The 16167-nt window shown below is 42.8% G+C and overlaps 1 protein-coding gene across 1 annotated transcript in view; it reads left to right on the top strand.

Moving 5' to 3' along the window:
- Stk4 (serine/threonine kinase 4) overlaps positions 1-16167 on the top strand; it is an 88524-nt gene that overhangs the window by 24733 nt on the left and 47624 nt on the right. Inside the window, exons 6-9 of the mRNA XM_038331502.1 lie at positions 1625-1792; positions 4188-4325; positions 5261-5389; positions 5921-6107. Of these exons, the coding sequence (XP_038187430.1) occupies positions 1625-1792; positions 4188-4325; positions 5261-5389; positions 5921-6107 (622 nt within the window). The remainder of the gene's footprint in view (positions 1-1624; positions 1793-4187; positions 4326-5260; positions 5390-5920; positions 6108-16167) is intronic.

Below are 16167 nucleotides of genomic sequence, written 5' to 3'. Positions count from 1 at the left end.
GTAGCTGGAATTATAGGGTTGATAGTCATTTTAATTGGTCCTTCTTCACCTATTACAGACATCTACAATCTTGTGAATGTGTTTTGGGGTACTTGAGTGTAAGGCAAATTTCCAGAAAGATTCTTGAATAGAAAGGTGTGGATATTTAAAAGTTTACTAAATATTGCAGTTTGTCTGTGACGTTGTATCATCTCATGTTCTGGTAGTCTTGTGTTTTAGTTGCTGATTTCCTATGTTTTTATGTGTACTGTTTTAAATTTATTAATTTTAATAACTTTGTATTTTAATTAATTGATTGGGAAACTTTATGGTTCTTAGCCATTTGAATTCTTCTTCTTCTTCTTCTTCTTCTTCTTCTTCATCTTCTTCTCCTTTTCTTTTCTTTTTTTTTCTTAAGACAGGGTTTCTCTATGTAATAGTCCTAGCTTTCTTTAGTGATGTGTATCATTATGCCTCGGGTATTGCTTTTAGATATGTTTCAAGTATAAGGCATTTTTTAAAAATGTTTTTATTTGATCCTTCAGACTTTTAACAATATATTTTAATCATATTTTCCCCTTTTCTAATTCCTTCTAGTGTTGACTGAGTTTTTCTGTCCTGCCCAGTTCCCACAATCATTAAGTCCCAAAGAAATCACACAGAGGTCCACATTAGTTATAAACTGATTGGCCCATTAGCTCAGGCTTCTTGTTAACTCTTATAACTTATATTAGCCCATTATTCTTGTCTATGTTAGCCACATAGCTCAGTACCTTTTTCAGCGAGGCAGTCACATCTTGTTTCTTCTGTGTTTGGGCCAGGACTGTGGGCCAAGTTTTCCTCTTCCCAGAATTCTCCTGTTCTCATTGACCCACCTCTACTTCCTGTCTGGTTGTCCTGCCTATACTTCCTGCCTGGCTACTGACCAATCAGCATTTATTTAAAATATAATTGACAGAATACAGACAATTGTCCCACACCATTCTAGGTCCTCTTCCACCTCCATACCCACCCAACTACTACTACCACTTCTTCTTTTCTCTATCTTAAAAACGAAAGAAAGAAAACAAAGAAACAAAAGCATTAGAAACCGTGGAGTCCAGTTAGTGTTGACCAGCAGCTACTCCTGAGCGCGAGGCCTGCCCTGAGTGTGGATGATAGACTCAGTGTCACTGCATTGAAGGAAACTGACTTTCCTTCTCTCTGCAGCTGCCAATCGCAAATAGTTTCTTGGCCGGGGTGGGCCATTTTCCCAACTTTTGAATGTTGTCTAGTTGTGGTGGATCTCTGTTAGTTGCAGGAGCTTCTCTGGCGATGGTCTAGTGATGCACTGATCTGTGGGAGTAGCAATGCCATTAGGAGTTGTTTTATTGCTGTGTCCATTTAGCAGAATAAAAGAAATGAGGGCTAATGTCCTGTCTAGAATCTAGCCTCAGGTTCTTGGCCTCATTAACAGTATTAGGTATGGGTTCCATCTCATGGAGTGAGCCTTAATTAAATTTTAGCAAAAACTAATCGGTCAGTTTCATGTTTGTGCCACTCTTGTACTACAGGGCATAAGCAAAGCATTTTTTAATTTTCAAACTGTTTTCTTTTTTTCTCAGTAGTTTTCATGCTTCGTGTTGGTCTTCCCTTTTCATTTTAGGATACGATGGCAAAGAGGAATACAGTGATAGGAACACCATTTTGGATGGCTCCTGAAGTCATTCAGGAAATTGGGTACAACTGCGTGGCAGACATCTGGTCTCTGGGAATAACTGCCATAGAAATGGCTGAAGGCAAGCCCCCATATGCTGATATCCATCCAATGCGGGTAAGGAAACAGCCGGGTGGATGATCAGTTACTGGTTATCAATAGAAAGTTAGTGCAGCTTCCTTGGTTATATTCCAAACAAGAAGTGAGCTGATTTTATACCATGATAAATGCTAACATAGGTGATATTTCCTGGCATTAAATCTGAATCAGTCATTAATCTGAATCTAGTCCATTCTGCATTCTAGAGTGTGTGTCTTGATATTCTCCTTGAAGGACATAAACGATAGAAATGTGTAGATTGACTTACATATTATATACATTACATACACCTTTAATAGCTTAGGCAGCTACATCTTTAGCTCTCCATTGAATCATATTCCGTGGCTCCCCCTCGGGTCGCCCGGTGTCAGACACCACCTAGTGCAGTGTCTTCTTCAGTTGCACTGAAGGCATCAATCACTCATTGCTTCACAGATTGCCTTTTTCATGCTTGATCTCTGTAGCTGTTTTGGTTTGTGAATCCTCAGACTCTATCAGGTGCCTGTGTTCTCTCCAGCCTGCATCCTGTGCCCACTTACGTACGGCATTATGACTCACAGGCTGCGCCTCCCCCCACCTTTCTCAGTGCTGATACCCTAAGAAGTTCCCAGGCTTTACTTATTCCAAGAACACACAGCTCTCTTGAAAGCCCCCCTCCCACCCCCGCCCGGCTAGTCCCAGAGGCTCCACAGCCTTCTTTACCCCCACACCGGTTTTTCCTTGTCTTTAATTAACTCATTCGTTCACTAAAAGACTTGAGCTATTTTTAAAAAGTTTTGTATGCCCAAAGACAAATTCCTTCCCTTTTTTTTTTTTTTTTTTTTTTGTGGGACTGAAGAGTCAAGGAGGGGGGAGTTTATGTGGTCATTCTTTTAGATTTAAAAATACAGCTTAAATTGTATAATGCAGAGTTTTATCTTTCATAAAGTAGGGGTTTCCATCATTTAAATTTCAACAATTAGTAGTCTTTATAAAGAAAGATTTATTATTTAATTATGTGGTACCCTGGAGGCCAGAAGAGGATGTCAGAGTCCCTGAAGCTGGAGTTGTAAGTGGCTGTGAACTGCCTGACATGGCTGCTGGGAGCTGATCAGCCCCTCTGGAAGAGCAGAATATGATATTAACCACTGAGCAGTCTCTCCAGCTCTTAGTAATAACCCCAGACTTTGTAAAGTAGAATTTGATTGTGCTTTACTATAATAGCTTGATTTTTAGTTTCTCTTTTCTGCAGAGTGAGGATTTGAGGGGCTGGAAAGATAGCGGCAGAGCTCCTGCCTGTCATCCCCAGGCCCCGCATTCAACCCCCAGTACCACACACATACACTCTCTTTCTCCTCACCCCCACACTCACACCTTCACACATGATTAAAAAAACAAAGATTAGTTGGACAGTGGTGGTGCACTCCTTTAACCCCAGCACTCGGGAGGCAGAGGCAGGCAGATTTCTGAGTCTACAGTGTGAGTTCCAGGACAGGTACCAAAGCTTCACACAGAAACCCTGTCTCGAAAAAACCAAAAAAGAAAAGAAAAACCAATGAAGATTAACAAATATCTTTTGGTTTGGCTTGAGGCTGATAGCTCCCTTGTGACTTTCGAGACTTTGTTGATGTTCTTAGAGTCATCGCTGACATGCATTGGTGACTTTGAAGGAGGAGGGTTTAACAGCCATGGGGCTGGAGGTCTTCAGGTGCAGGTGCTCACAGGTGGTGTCTTTTCACTTGAAACCCACTTGATATTGTTATCCCAAACTTGTATGAGGCTGAAGAGATGGCTCACTTGGTAAAGTGTTTGCCTTGCAAACCTGAGGACCTGAGTTCATTCTCTAGCATCTGTATGAAAAGCTGTGTGTGATGATGTGTGTTTATAATCCTAGCGCTGGGAGAGAAAGTCAGGCAGATTCCTAGGGCTCCATGGCTGGCTGGCCTGCCTAACCTAACCATTGAGTTCCTGGTCCCAGTGAGACTCAAAAACAAGATGGATGGTTCCTGAGGAGCTGCACTCTTGTTATTTTGTTACTAGTGGGGATTGAACTTAGTGTCTCATTTATGTGAGGCCCCACTGAGCTACCGGCCCCTCAGAAGTGACACTTGAGGTTGGTCCTTGATCTCCATGTATGCATGCACACATGCACGCACATGTGCTTGTACTCATACCTGTGTGAACATGTACATTACTACCACACACATACACACACACAAGGAAAAAGTGGGTTTTCTTTTTGAGGAGCATCATTAGGTTTAGAACAGGACTGCAGGTGAGCGAGGGAGGGAAGGGGAAGAAGAGCAGGTCTCTGGTCTCTGTACTCCATGTGGACACGCTTTATGTTTGGCTAAGTAGAAAGTCATCTTACCAAACAGATGTGGTTGTTTGTATTGGACTGTCATTTTCATTTCATTTTATTTTTTTAAACTAGGCAATATTCATGATTCCTACAAACCCTCCTCCCACATTCCGTAAGCCAGAGCTGTGGTCAGACAACTTCATGGATTTTGTGAAGCAGTGTCTGGTAAAAAGCCCTGATCAGAGAGCTACAGCCACTCAGCTCCTACAGGTATGCGTCATGTCTCTGTGCTGTCTCACACTGCTAAGTCACTGGCTTGGACGTAGGAATGAGGTATAAGACATTCCGTGCTGCCAGGGAAGTTTAAAACTATTGAATAGAAGAATGTAGAAAATATTTAACTTGAAGAACATAGTGGTAACAAAAGGAAATGTGTCACGAATGAATTTAGAATTAAGAGCAGTAAGAAGCTCAGAAACATTTCTCCACTGGTGTCAAGTCATAATAGGCCAGATGTGTGTGTGTGTCCGGGAAGAGTGGAAGGAAATGACCTTGAATACTTGAAGTACAGAGAACGATGTGATGTGGCGTTCTTGCTCTTCTAAGGGTGTTGCCAACCTGCCCAGATGAAATAATGACGACAGGTTTGTGGGAGCCTCTGTTCTGCTGTCCCACCACGTGCTGAAGCATCCTTCCAGTCTTTAGAGTACTTAACAAAGGCTTGGAAACCTTTGCCCTGTTGGTGGTGGGAAGCAAGGAGGAAACATGGGTTACTACCAGACTAAGTTTGGATATATAGGCAACTCCTGCAAAGAATTTCTCTATGTAACTTTAGCTGCCAGGGTTTCTTGTTGCTCCACAAAGGCAGGAAAAACATAAGATGGGGCTGGTAAGGTCTCGGAAAGTAAAAGTGCCTGCTCCAGGTCTGCATCCTGAATTCAGACATTGGGACTGATGTAGTGGAGACTGACCCTTTCAATGAAATAAAGAAAAAAACGACCTCAAGGTGAGACAGACAGCAATGGCACAGGTCCAAATGGCCATCTGTCTCCTTAGAGTCATGAAGTGGGTGTGGCTTAGTTGCTCTAGGGGTGAAGAGAAAAATTAGACCACTGATTCATATGACAAATGTGGCCAGATTTCTACCACGTGCCATACACTGTTTGAAAATAAACTTGCATCTCTTGTTCTCTGTTTTACTTAAGCACCCATTTGTCAAGAGTGCCAAAGGAGTGTCGATATTGCGAGACTTAATCAACGAAGCCATGGATGTGAAACTGAAGCGCCAGGAAGCTCAGCAGCGGGAAGTGGACCAGGATGATGACGAAAACTCAGTGAGTGGCAGGCGTTGTGGTGGCTTCAGGAGTGACTGCCTGTTAGGTCATGATGCCCAGCACTTTGTCCCAGGTCTCATTCAGTGTTGCTGGACCCCGGATGGGTCTGTGCTTGCTTGTTACTCAGTGTCACTTAAGACACTTACGTTTGACTATTTTGCCCCCATATTTTTCCCCTAGTTTATCTTTTTTAGAGGGAGGCTTGGTTTTCCCAAGCTCTTTTAAAATTTTCATGCTTTATTCTGGAATCACTCACAACCTTTTAGATTCCAGGGGTACTTGTGTCTGTGCTGGAAGTCGAATGAGAAGGAAGGGAAGAAGGTCCTTTAGGGTAGATACGCAGTTGTCACATGGTAGCTTTGGGATCATCTCTGGTTAAATACGTGCTTCTCAGTTTCTAAGGTATGTATAGAGCCTGGAGAAGTATCAAATCCAGGAAAATTTTTGCATCAAGACGAGTAACAATAGTTGAGAAAATTTAAAATCTTTTAAACAATTAGCTCCAGGTTGAGTTTTTTTGTTCATTTGCAGGAGGAAGATGAAATGGATTCTGGCACAATGGTTCGAGCCACTGGGGATGAGATGGGCACTGTCCGAGTAGCCAGTACAATGAGTGATGGAGCCAACACAATGATTGAGCACAATGACACATTGCCATCACAGCTGGGCACCATGGTGATCAACACGGAGGATGAGGAAGAGGAAGGAACGATGAAAAGTGAGGCTCTGTCACCTAACTGATCCAGATATAGGTTCTCCTGGCTCATGTGGTCTTAGTCTTTTGTTGCCATAGCTAAGTGCCTTACTGGAAGAGATTTGCTCAGTAGGTTGTGTTTGGAGGACTGTGAGGAACAGGGGCTGTGGAAGGGATTTGCTTTTGAACCCCAGTGGCTATTCTCTCACTGGCCATTGTCACTGAAGGGTTCTCCTGAAGGAGAGGGCATATACGTTGTTTTCATACATAATTCATCTCCGTTAGTAGTGAAATTTGAAGTGCTGTACATATCTACAATCCATTTTCATGATAGTGTCTGTTTAACCAAGACAGTCAGTCAAAGATGATTGAGCAGGCTTAAAAATCCTGTCACATCTCCTCAAAAGAATCCTCCCCCATCCCTGCTGTTTCTTTTCTTCTTTCTCCTTTCCTTCCTCCCCTACTTTCCTTATCTCCCCCTTTTACTTTCTCTGCTGGTTATTAAACCCCTGACCCTGACACATGCTAGGTAAGCACTCTGCCACTGAACTACACCCCTACCACTGCTCTGTCTTTTGAGACAGGGTCTTGCATGTTGCCTGGTTTTCTTTCTCTCAAACTTCTGGACTCAAGCTGTTACCTGTGGTCAGAGTCTAGGCCTGGTGTCTCCAGGCTTTTGCCGTTGTATTCAAGAATGAGATAAAAACCCACATAGATTGCAGAGTAGCATGGCCGCTATGTAGGCAGAGCACAGGTCAGAATACACTGCAGGAGAGCGGTAGGTCCTAGAAGGCACAGGTCAGAATACACTGCAGGAGAGCAGTAGGCTGTAGAAGGCAGTTACTGCCTGAGGCTTCTTTCTGTGGGAGCCTAGAGGAAGGAGGGCCTGGTTTCTAGGGAAGTAGTTTGGGTGGTTCTGTTATGATTGATAGATTCGTTTATATGATCATTTCCCCCTACTGTGCATGTGTCTTTCTCTAATGCAGCTGAGTTATAGGGGAGTCCTGCCTCCCTAAAAGTTCATTTGAGGACACACTTGTGCCTGGCTGTGCATGAATCTAAAACTAGTGCAGGCCAGATTTGCCTTTTCTTGTCTTGTGCTTGGACATGAGAAAAATATGGCTGCATAGTGTTTGTCTAAGTTTGATGGTTGTCAAGGGGAGGAGAAACCTATTCCATCGCTCAGGGTGTGTGTACCCTGGTCAGATGGGGGTCTAAGTTGCTAGCAGGTTGCTTGGTGCATTTTGCAGAGAGGGCTCATGCGAACAGCAGGTGCAGGGAAAGGGCACTCGGGCTGCCAAGTGAAACAGAACGGGGTCCAGGCTGCTGAACTCTTCCTAGTGCTTCTCTCGCCTAAGCCTCCCAAGGAGCTAGGATTATAGATGTGTGCCACAGACCTGGGTTTGCCTTCCTCTTTCCTGCCTGATCCTTCCTGTGACTGGCCTCATTTCTGTGTTCGGCTCCTGACTTAAGAGTCTTGCACGCTCCCTTTTAGTACCTGAGCTTATAGGCCAACTTACAGAGGGAATAATTTAAGAGTACAAAATATTGACTGAGGAGGATAGGTTCAATTTAGCCTAAACTTTGCATCCGTTTAAAGACCTGGGTCTTGTTGGTTATCTTCTTTTCTTCCCTTTAACTCTCCACCCCATGCTAGGGGTCCAGTTTTGGGCTCCACATGTGCTAGTCTACTGCTGAGCTCACCTCAGCCTCCACTTAGAGTATTTAAGTCTTTCTTGTAACCCAGGGAACAGCAAACCAGCCCCTAGGCCCATCTAGTTGGCTCCCTGCTTTTGGTGGTAAGGCTCAGCTGCAGCACAGCCACAGCCGTTCCGCTGCTTTGGGGCCTCTGTACTGAAAGGCTGCTGCCTCCAAGGCCTAAACTATCCTCTGTCTGCTCCTGTCCACAGAGGAAGTTTGTTGGCTAGTAGAACACTGGGTTTGATCTCTAGGGAGGGGGCACAATTAGAAAAATAAAAAGATGACCAAGCAGACCTGGGGCTTTAAATCTAAGCGGAGGGGCCCTACTGCAATGGCTTCCCTGAAGGATCCGGATGGTCCAGCAGTGGTTGGCTGCAGACTGGAGAGGTGGGGAACTGGATGGTGCACAGTTCCCAAAGCTGGATGTCACTACAGTCCCAGGCTGGTCCTGAGACCTGTTGGTCTTTAGTCCATGTTGAAAAACCCAAGAAACTGGAGTCTGATGCCGGTGAGGGATGGCAGTGATAGTGACTGCAGCAGCAGCGGGGACGGACGGACGGGTGTGCCAGTGAGAAGCAGAGACAGGCTGACAAGAAGACTGCTTTCCCCTCAGACCTTTCTGTGTTGGGCTGTCGGGTGGTGCCATCCCCTTCAGTCAGTCCTTTTCGTAAATGCCCTCACAAACTGACTCACTGTTGTATCTCTTAGTTGATCCCAGATGCTGCCAAGCTTAGTGAATGAAATGAGTTCTAATACCGGGATAAGCTGAGAGTGTTGTCAAAGTACAATAGAGGGTATTTAACTAGTGCTGGGGCTCCTTATAGAGCAGCTGCAAGCTTGGCAGCAGGCAGGCAGGTGGAAGTACTCTGGCAGAGATCGGGAGCACTTTACACAAGAGCCTCACCAAGAGCTTGGTGAGTTGAGGAGCTCAGGTAGCTTCTTGTGGTTGAGAGGGACATTTACAGGGCAGTCTTCCCACATGTCTCTTCTGCTCCTCACCTTTCAGGTTACGGTTTGCATGGCAACCACTAACGTCTTGTTTTCAAAGGCAAAATAGTTCTCTTTGTCTGGTTAGGAGCTCAGATTCATTATCTCTGAGGCTGTAAAGGAGTGTTAATGTTATTTATTGGTAGATTTATAAATTGATAAAACTTCTGGAATGCCTTGTGTATCAGGCTTTTAAAAAGTTCAAATCTGGGGCTGGAGAGATCACCCTGCAGTTAAAAGCATTTTCTATTTAGGGCACCGGACCTCATTACAGATGGTTGTGAGCCACCATGTGGTTGCTGGGAATTGAACTCAGGACCTTTGGAAGAGCAGACAATGCTCTTAACCGCTGAGCCATCTCTCCAGCCCCTAAAAGCATTTTCTGTTCTTCCAGAGGACCTGAGTTCAGTTCCCAGCACCCATATCAAGTGCTTCTTAACCACTTGTAACTCCAGCTTCATGGGATCAGTAGCCTTTTTGGATGTTGCAGACACCTGTACTCACACATAAATAGACCTATTGCTATGTACGCATAATTAAAAATAAATCTTAAAAGAAAAGGTCAAGCCGGGTGGTGATGGTGCATGCCTTAAATCCCAGCACTTGGGAGGCAGAGACAGGTAGATCTCTGTGAGTTCAAGATCAGCCTGATCTACAGAGCGAGTTCTTGAACAGGCTCCAAAGCTATACGAGAAACCCTATCTCAAAAACAAAACAAAACAAAACAAAAAAAATATATACAAAACAAAACAAAAAAAAGGGCAAACCATTGACCCAGTAAATTCCACTATTAGTAAACAGGCCCAAGAAAATAATTAAAAATAATAGATAAATTATATTCAAGAATTTTTTTCAACATGATTTTTATAGATAAAATACTGTATATACAAAAACATTAGGTACAGTCCCGGTCCTTAGTCGAAATCTGAAGAGAGAGGACGTTAGCTAATTGTAGTTGTCTGAAAACATATTGGTAATTCTTGTTAGCTTGTAGAATACATGCAGGGCAGGGAAAACTCACCTGTTATTTTAAAATGAGGATTCTAGTAGAATTTCTCTTGCTGCCAAAAGTCAAGGTCAAATTCCTGTGTGACTTCAGTGTTGGAATTGTTGTACTTCCTCTGTGCCAGCAGAGGGAGCTCTGTAATAGGCTATGAATTGAAATTTTGTTCCCATTCATGCTGTCATGCTAACTGATATCCTTTCTTTTTGGATCAAGGATATTATATATGTACCTTTAAGTATGTATATATATACACACATATATACATACATATACATACATATATATGTATATATACACATATAACATATGTGTATATGTATATATACACACATATATGTATATGTATACATATATAATTTTATGTGTTTTGGTGTTTTGTCTCTGTATGTATGTCTGTGTACACATGTATGCCTAGTGCCTGCAGGAATCAGAAAAGGTTATTGAATCTCTTGGAACTGTAGTTACTTTGAACTACCACGTAGGTGCTGAGAGTTGAACCTTATTCCTCTGGAAGCCAGTGCTGTTAACTGTTCGGCCATCTCTCCCTTCTCACCTTTATTTTCAGTCTATTTGGAGTTACCACAGCAACACTAGGGTGTTGCCTTTATTTCATTTAGTTAGGAGATTGGATACTTGGCAGAGCTGAAGTCTGAGTCAGCCAGCGCACCTCAGCACAGTGTCTTTCCCTCCGAGGTCTCTTGCAGGCTCTGGTTGGAATTGGTCCTGTCATTCTTCAGCATGGTGCCACACATAAACTTTTAAAATAGCATCAGTCTACGTGGTCCCAACCAAATAATGGAATAAAATTTCAAAACAAAACAGCTCGTGCAGAACTGATTTTGGGGGGAGTTATACTATGTATAAAAACAAGTGTTAAAGATATTTTATAGCCATTTGTTGTTTGGTATATCCTGGTTTTGGTTTTGGAAGTGCAGCGGCTGGAACCTCTGGCCTTTTGCATGCGGGTGTGCAGTGCTGAGGCGCACGGCACCTCATTTTAATCTGGCTTATGTTTATATTTACTGCAAAAGGGTCTTGAGTAACCTTTCACTGATTTGCAGAATTTCTTTGTATTTGGATACTGACTTTTTTGGCATATGGATTGTGCAGTGTAATTATTTTACCCTAGCTCATGGCTCTTGCTCTTAGCTTGGCAACCATTCTTAATAAGTGTAGTTTTCATGACATCAGATTGTTCTGAATTTTTATACTGTATAATTTTTGTGTTCTTTAAGAAATGTCTTTTTACCTAGATATCTTAAAGTTAGTATATGTTTCAACAGTAGTTGTAAAGTTTTACTGTTCACAGATGTTCTTTATATATCATGAGTTTCTTTTGTTTATACTGTGAGCTATAGTCATCTGCTCTGTTCTTTCCATTTGAAAACCTTATTTCTCCACTACATCTAATTGTGTGTTCCAGTCACCTTTCCATGTATTCTGTGCCCATTATCTAAAATAGATTTCTTGTTCTTTCTTACTTTTTTTTTGTTGTTGTTGTTTTGTTTCTCGAGACAGGGTTTCCCTGTAGTTTCTAGAGCCTGTCCTGGAACTAGCTCTTGTAGACCAGGCGGGCCTTCCTACTTTTCTTTACAGTACAGATTGCTCCTTGAAAAATCTCATGTCAGTATCAGGATAAGTGTATCAAATTTTGCAGTATACCACCGGGATTTTACTTGATTGCTCTGAATGCATAGTTTATTTAGTCAGGCAGAGTTACTGTCTCTTCAGTAGTAATTCTGTCAACAAACAGTTACTTGGTTTATCTGTCATATCTGTAGAAACTTTATTCACAGACATGCTCTGTATCTGTATGTGCGTGTGTGTGTCTGTCTGTATTTTTATTTATTTATTTATTTATTTTGAGGAGGCCTTTTTATATAGCTCATGCTGGTGTCAGCTTTCAATCCTCCTGCTTCAGACCTTGTGAGCATTGCAACTGCGGGTGTGTACTCTCATGCCTAGCAGTTCGTCTGTGTGTGTTTGCTCGTGTGTAGGTCAGAGGTCAACCTCAGGTACTGTTTCTCAGGAGCTCTCTACCTTGATTTTTCTTTCAAAAATATTTTATTTTTAGTATTTGAAATTAAGTGTATATATGTGGGTATGTACACTTGTACAGATGCCCCAGGAAGTCAGCAACTTGGATCCCCTGGAGCTGGAGGTACAGGTGATTGATAAGGACCAAACATGGATCCTCTGAAAGAACAGAACATGCTCTTAACTGTTGAGCCATCTCTCCAGCCCCATCTTGTTTTTTTTTAAGACTGATTCTCTCATTGGCCTAGAATTCAGCCAGTAGGCCAGGCTGGTTGGTCACTGAGCCCGGGGATTCTGTAGTCTCTCCTGGGGTCATAGGCCTGCACAGTGCCTGGCTGTTTTATGTGAGTTCCAGGGATTCAGTTCAGGTTCTTGTACTTGCTTGGCAAGCACTTAACTGATTGAGCTGCCTCCTCAGCCAGCCTACCACATTAAAATAGTTTATCAAGCTACTAAATTTATTTTCAAAAATTATCTTTTTGTTGATTATGTGTACGTGTGTACATGCACACATGTGGAAGTCAGGACAAACTGGGGTAGTTGGCTCTCTTCCCCACCATGTGGATCTGGGCATTGACATGAGGCTTGTAGCAAGTGTCTTTTCACTGGGCTCCAGATCTTCTGTTTTCAATGCTGGGGTCTTATTTTTTTATTTTTTTTTATAGATGATTTGTTGATGTTTTTCGGTGGGTTGTTTTATTCATTATCCTATGAGATTTGAAATTTGTAAGTTTCCTTTTTTATTTTTTACAGAGAAGGCCTTGTCTGTGAATTATAAATTCAGTTTTTTTCCCTTTTTGATCCATGTGCCCTTTTTTTTCTGGTTCATGCAGATTTCTAGTACAGTTTGAATAGTAGTGCCAGTCCTTGTCTTGTTGCTCACCTGAGAGAAAATCCTTCTAATATCTTAATATTGAGTCTGATTGTGAAACAGGATCCTAACGGCTCTCTTTAGACTAAAGTTTTTTTACTTCTGGCTTTAGAGGTCCTTGTAACAGAACTAGTGTAACCCTGTTTGCTCTTTTGTGGTTTGATTTTCTTGCTTACAAGTCTGATTGCCAGTAGCTTTTCCCTTAGCTCTAGTTCAGTATCGCTCCCTTATCTATGTGGTACATGTGGTCTTTGTTTGTTTCCTTCCTGTCCACCCTGTGGTGCCAGGCATTGATTCCAGGGACCTCACCGCACTGCTCAGGCAGGCTTCAGGTGGAGCTGCATCCCAACCTCAGATAACCATTTTGTTGGTTAGAAACAGAGTTTCATTCACTGTGTATCTCCTGCCAGCAGCCTGGAACCTGCCTTGTAACCTAGGCTGGCCTCAAATTCAAAGTCCCCCTCGCCTCTACTTCTTGAATTCTGTAATTATAAGCATGTGCCACTATGCCTGCGAATTATTCAGAATCACTTTCTCTTTTTTTAAAACTACACGTGTGAAATTTTAAAACTGCCTATTTTAATTACGGAGAATTGAGGTTGAAAACATGGTCTACATGGTAATAGTTCTTTGGTACTTTTTGAGACATTTGTGGCTTGGCATATTTGTTGTGGATTTTTGTCAAATAGTCTCTGTGTGCTTAAACAAGATCGTATTTTCTTCTTTTGAAAATGTTTAAAAGCTCTGTGTGTGTGTGTGTGCCGTAAGCCGTGTGTAGAAATCAGAGGACAACTCTTGTAGGTTCTGAGGATTCAGCTTAGGTCACCAGGCTTGCATAGCAAGTACCTTTACCTAGTGGGTCATCTTGCCAACCTAAGAGTGCGTGTTTTCTAGTTGTTTGTTACAGGAATTTATATCTAGTAAACTTCATTTGTTAATTGCCTTTAAATAGCCCATTCTCCACCAATTTTTGCTACTTGAATTTTCAGAGACAAAAGTAAACAGCAATAACAGAAAAAATTGAAAGAAAGGCATTGGTCTGTTCTGTACAACCATGTAGCTTAGCAGTTTTGTGCTTTTGCCCTGTATGAGGAAATGACAGGTCTAAGCATAGCAGGTCTGAAAGGTAATGGATTCCTGTCTGCTGAAGACTTGACAACAGTGCTTCTCTCTCTCAGTGCTCGGTGGCGCCTGTCCGGGACGTGCATGTAAAGTGCTCTCTCCTCCTCTCCAGGCTGATTTGCGGTGGAGGTAGAGGGTGAAATAGTATTTGCTGTGTTCTCGTCCTTGGCTCAGGCCTTTCCAGTTAGACCCTGTGAACTGAGGGGAGCCAGGTGATTTCTTCTTAAAATTTGCACTTAATTCCCAGTATTCTGACTTGCCCTAGAGCCATAGCTACACTCCCCTCTTTGAGACAGAACTCCAAAGCATAGCGGCCTGGCTAAGTTCAGGAGGCTCTGTGACGGAGGCATCTGTTGTTGCTTTGTTTCCTCCTTTAGAGCCACAGGCCAGGCTCTTGTTGAAAAGATCTCATTTCAGCACTGTCAGGCACACAGTCAGCTGCGCAAGAGAGGGATTCTTGACTTGCGGCCCATGTCTTTCCACCTGCGCTGTCTGAAGGAAGTCGATGAAGCATTGTCCTCATCCGTCTGTCTTGGATGTAGCACTGGCAACCGTGGTAATTAGCATGTCAGCCCTGCACGTGTCTCAGCACCCCTTTTACAACAGGAGCTTCATTGTCTAGTTTCTGATTGCCTCAAAACGCACCAGTGAGAACTCAGTGCTTGCATGTACCTGCCATTCTGAATTGGCACCACAGAAGGTTCTGGATAGCTGTGCTGTTCCATGCAGCAGAGTGAAAAGCTGTAGCATTTACTTGCATTGCTGCTGTGTTTCTGAAGGAGGGAGGATGAAAGAAAAACCGTGGAGTGATTTTTGGAATCAGCCTTTGGCTTGAAGTATATTTCTGGTGTCCTAGGTGGGGCCTCCTTAGGGAGGCTGTTCCCCTTTTGACCCTCAGTTTCTTAAACTTTTAGAAAAATAGGGCACAAAAAGTTTTATTTTGTAGTTTTGCCAAACTAATTAATATAAGGTGCTACATATATAACACTTAGTGTCTAAATGCTCAATGATGAAAGTGTTATAATAAGCATTTATTTATTTATTCAGAGAGGGAAAGAGAGAGTGAGAGAGAGAGAGAGAGAGAGAGAGAGAGAGAGAGAGATTGATTCCCTGGCAATAAGATGATAAGATGATAGCTATTTTGAGAACTAGTTAAACAATTCAGTACACAAGATGGCAGATTTAAAGAAGGCCGGCCTTTGGGTCCCTCGAGCCTTCTTCTTTTATGAGGCTTCTAACCCTCATTTTAGCACTGGCATTCATTACTGGCCGCCTTCATTCCCATCCCTGAAAGGCAATCTCCCGGGGAACAGCTTTTTTATGAGACGCTCCCTCCTGGGTGAGCTTTACAATAGAAAAGTAGACATCCTGGCTCTTAGACTTTTCTCACAGTTTCACAGATAGCTCAAGGTCATCCTTGCAGAGTGGAGACTAACTCCTAATTGTTTGTGCAGTTACTCTTATTGTGTCCACATGTCGGGCTCACTTTTATCTTTGGAAACCATTAACATTCTTCATTTCTTTGGGGTGAGCCAGAAAACACAGACTCTTGGTGCCTGAATATTCATTCAGAGAGCCCAGCCAGACCACATGCGAGGATGTGAAAGACCAGGTCTCCATGTGACCTGGGCGATGGCCTCGAGGCTGTATTTTTTTGGAATATAAGTTACTCCAGTGTGGTTATGTTGGTCAAAGGAGAGCCAAGATTTTCCCAAAGAGGGCAGTGCTGCAATAGTAGTGAGAAGAAAGGAGAGTGAACCCAGAAGCTCGGCTTTGGCTGTTGGTGTAAGAGGTGCGCGTAGATCAGCTTGGTCCAATGGTACTCTACCTCCAGTGCCTTAATACTCTTGCTTAGAAAGAAATGGAGATATACTCTCCAATCTATAAGGGAAAGTAGATGATTTTCTGTAATTATGTCTCTTCTAAGAAATGACAATATCAGTATTTGTTTAAAAAGGTTATCCAATGGGATCCAAGAGATATTTCCTAGATATTTTTTTCTTTCTTTTTTTTTTTTTTTTTTTTTCCCGAGACAGGGTTTCCCTGTAGTTTCTAGAGCCTGTCCTGGAACTAGCTCTTGTAGACCAGGCTGGCCTCAAACTCAGAGATCCGCCTGCCTCTGCCTCCCGAGTGTTGGGATTAAAGGCGTGCGCCACCACCACCCGGCTTAGATATTTATTATGTGTCCCAACTGTAATGTACAGAGACCAACTGGAACATTTGCTGCTGACAAAGAACTTATAGGTTAAAAATGTGGGATGGTGTCTCAGTATCACTACCTAGAGTGCACGTACTGCCACTGTGCTTTCCAGTCCTGCGCATGTGTAGAACATACCCAGATTCTGGCACTTGGTAGCGAT

The sequence above is a fragment of the Arvicola amphibius genome, chromosome 5 (genome assembly GCF_903992535.2).
Source record: "Arvicola amphibius chromosome 5, mArvAmp1.2, whole genome shotgun sequence".
Classification (NCBI taxonomy): Eukaryota; Metazoa; Chordata; class Mammalia; order Rodentia; family Cricetidae; genus Arvicola; species Arvicola amphibius.
This window is presented reverse-complemented; position numbering and strand designations above follow the sequence as displayed.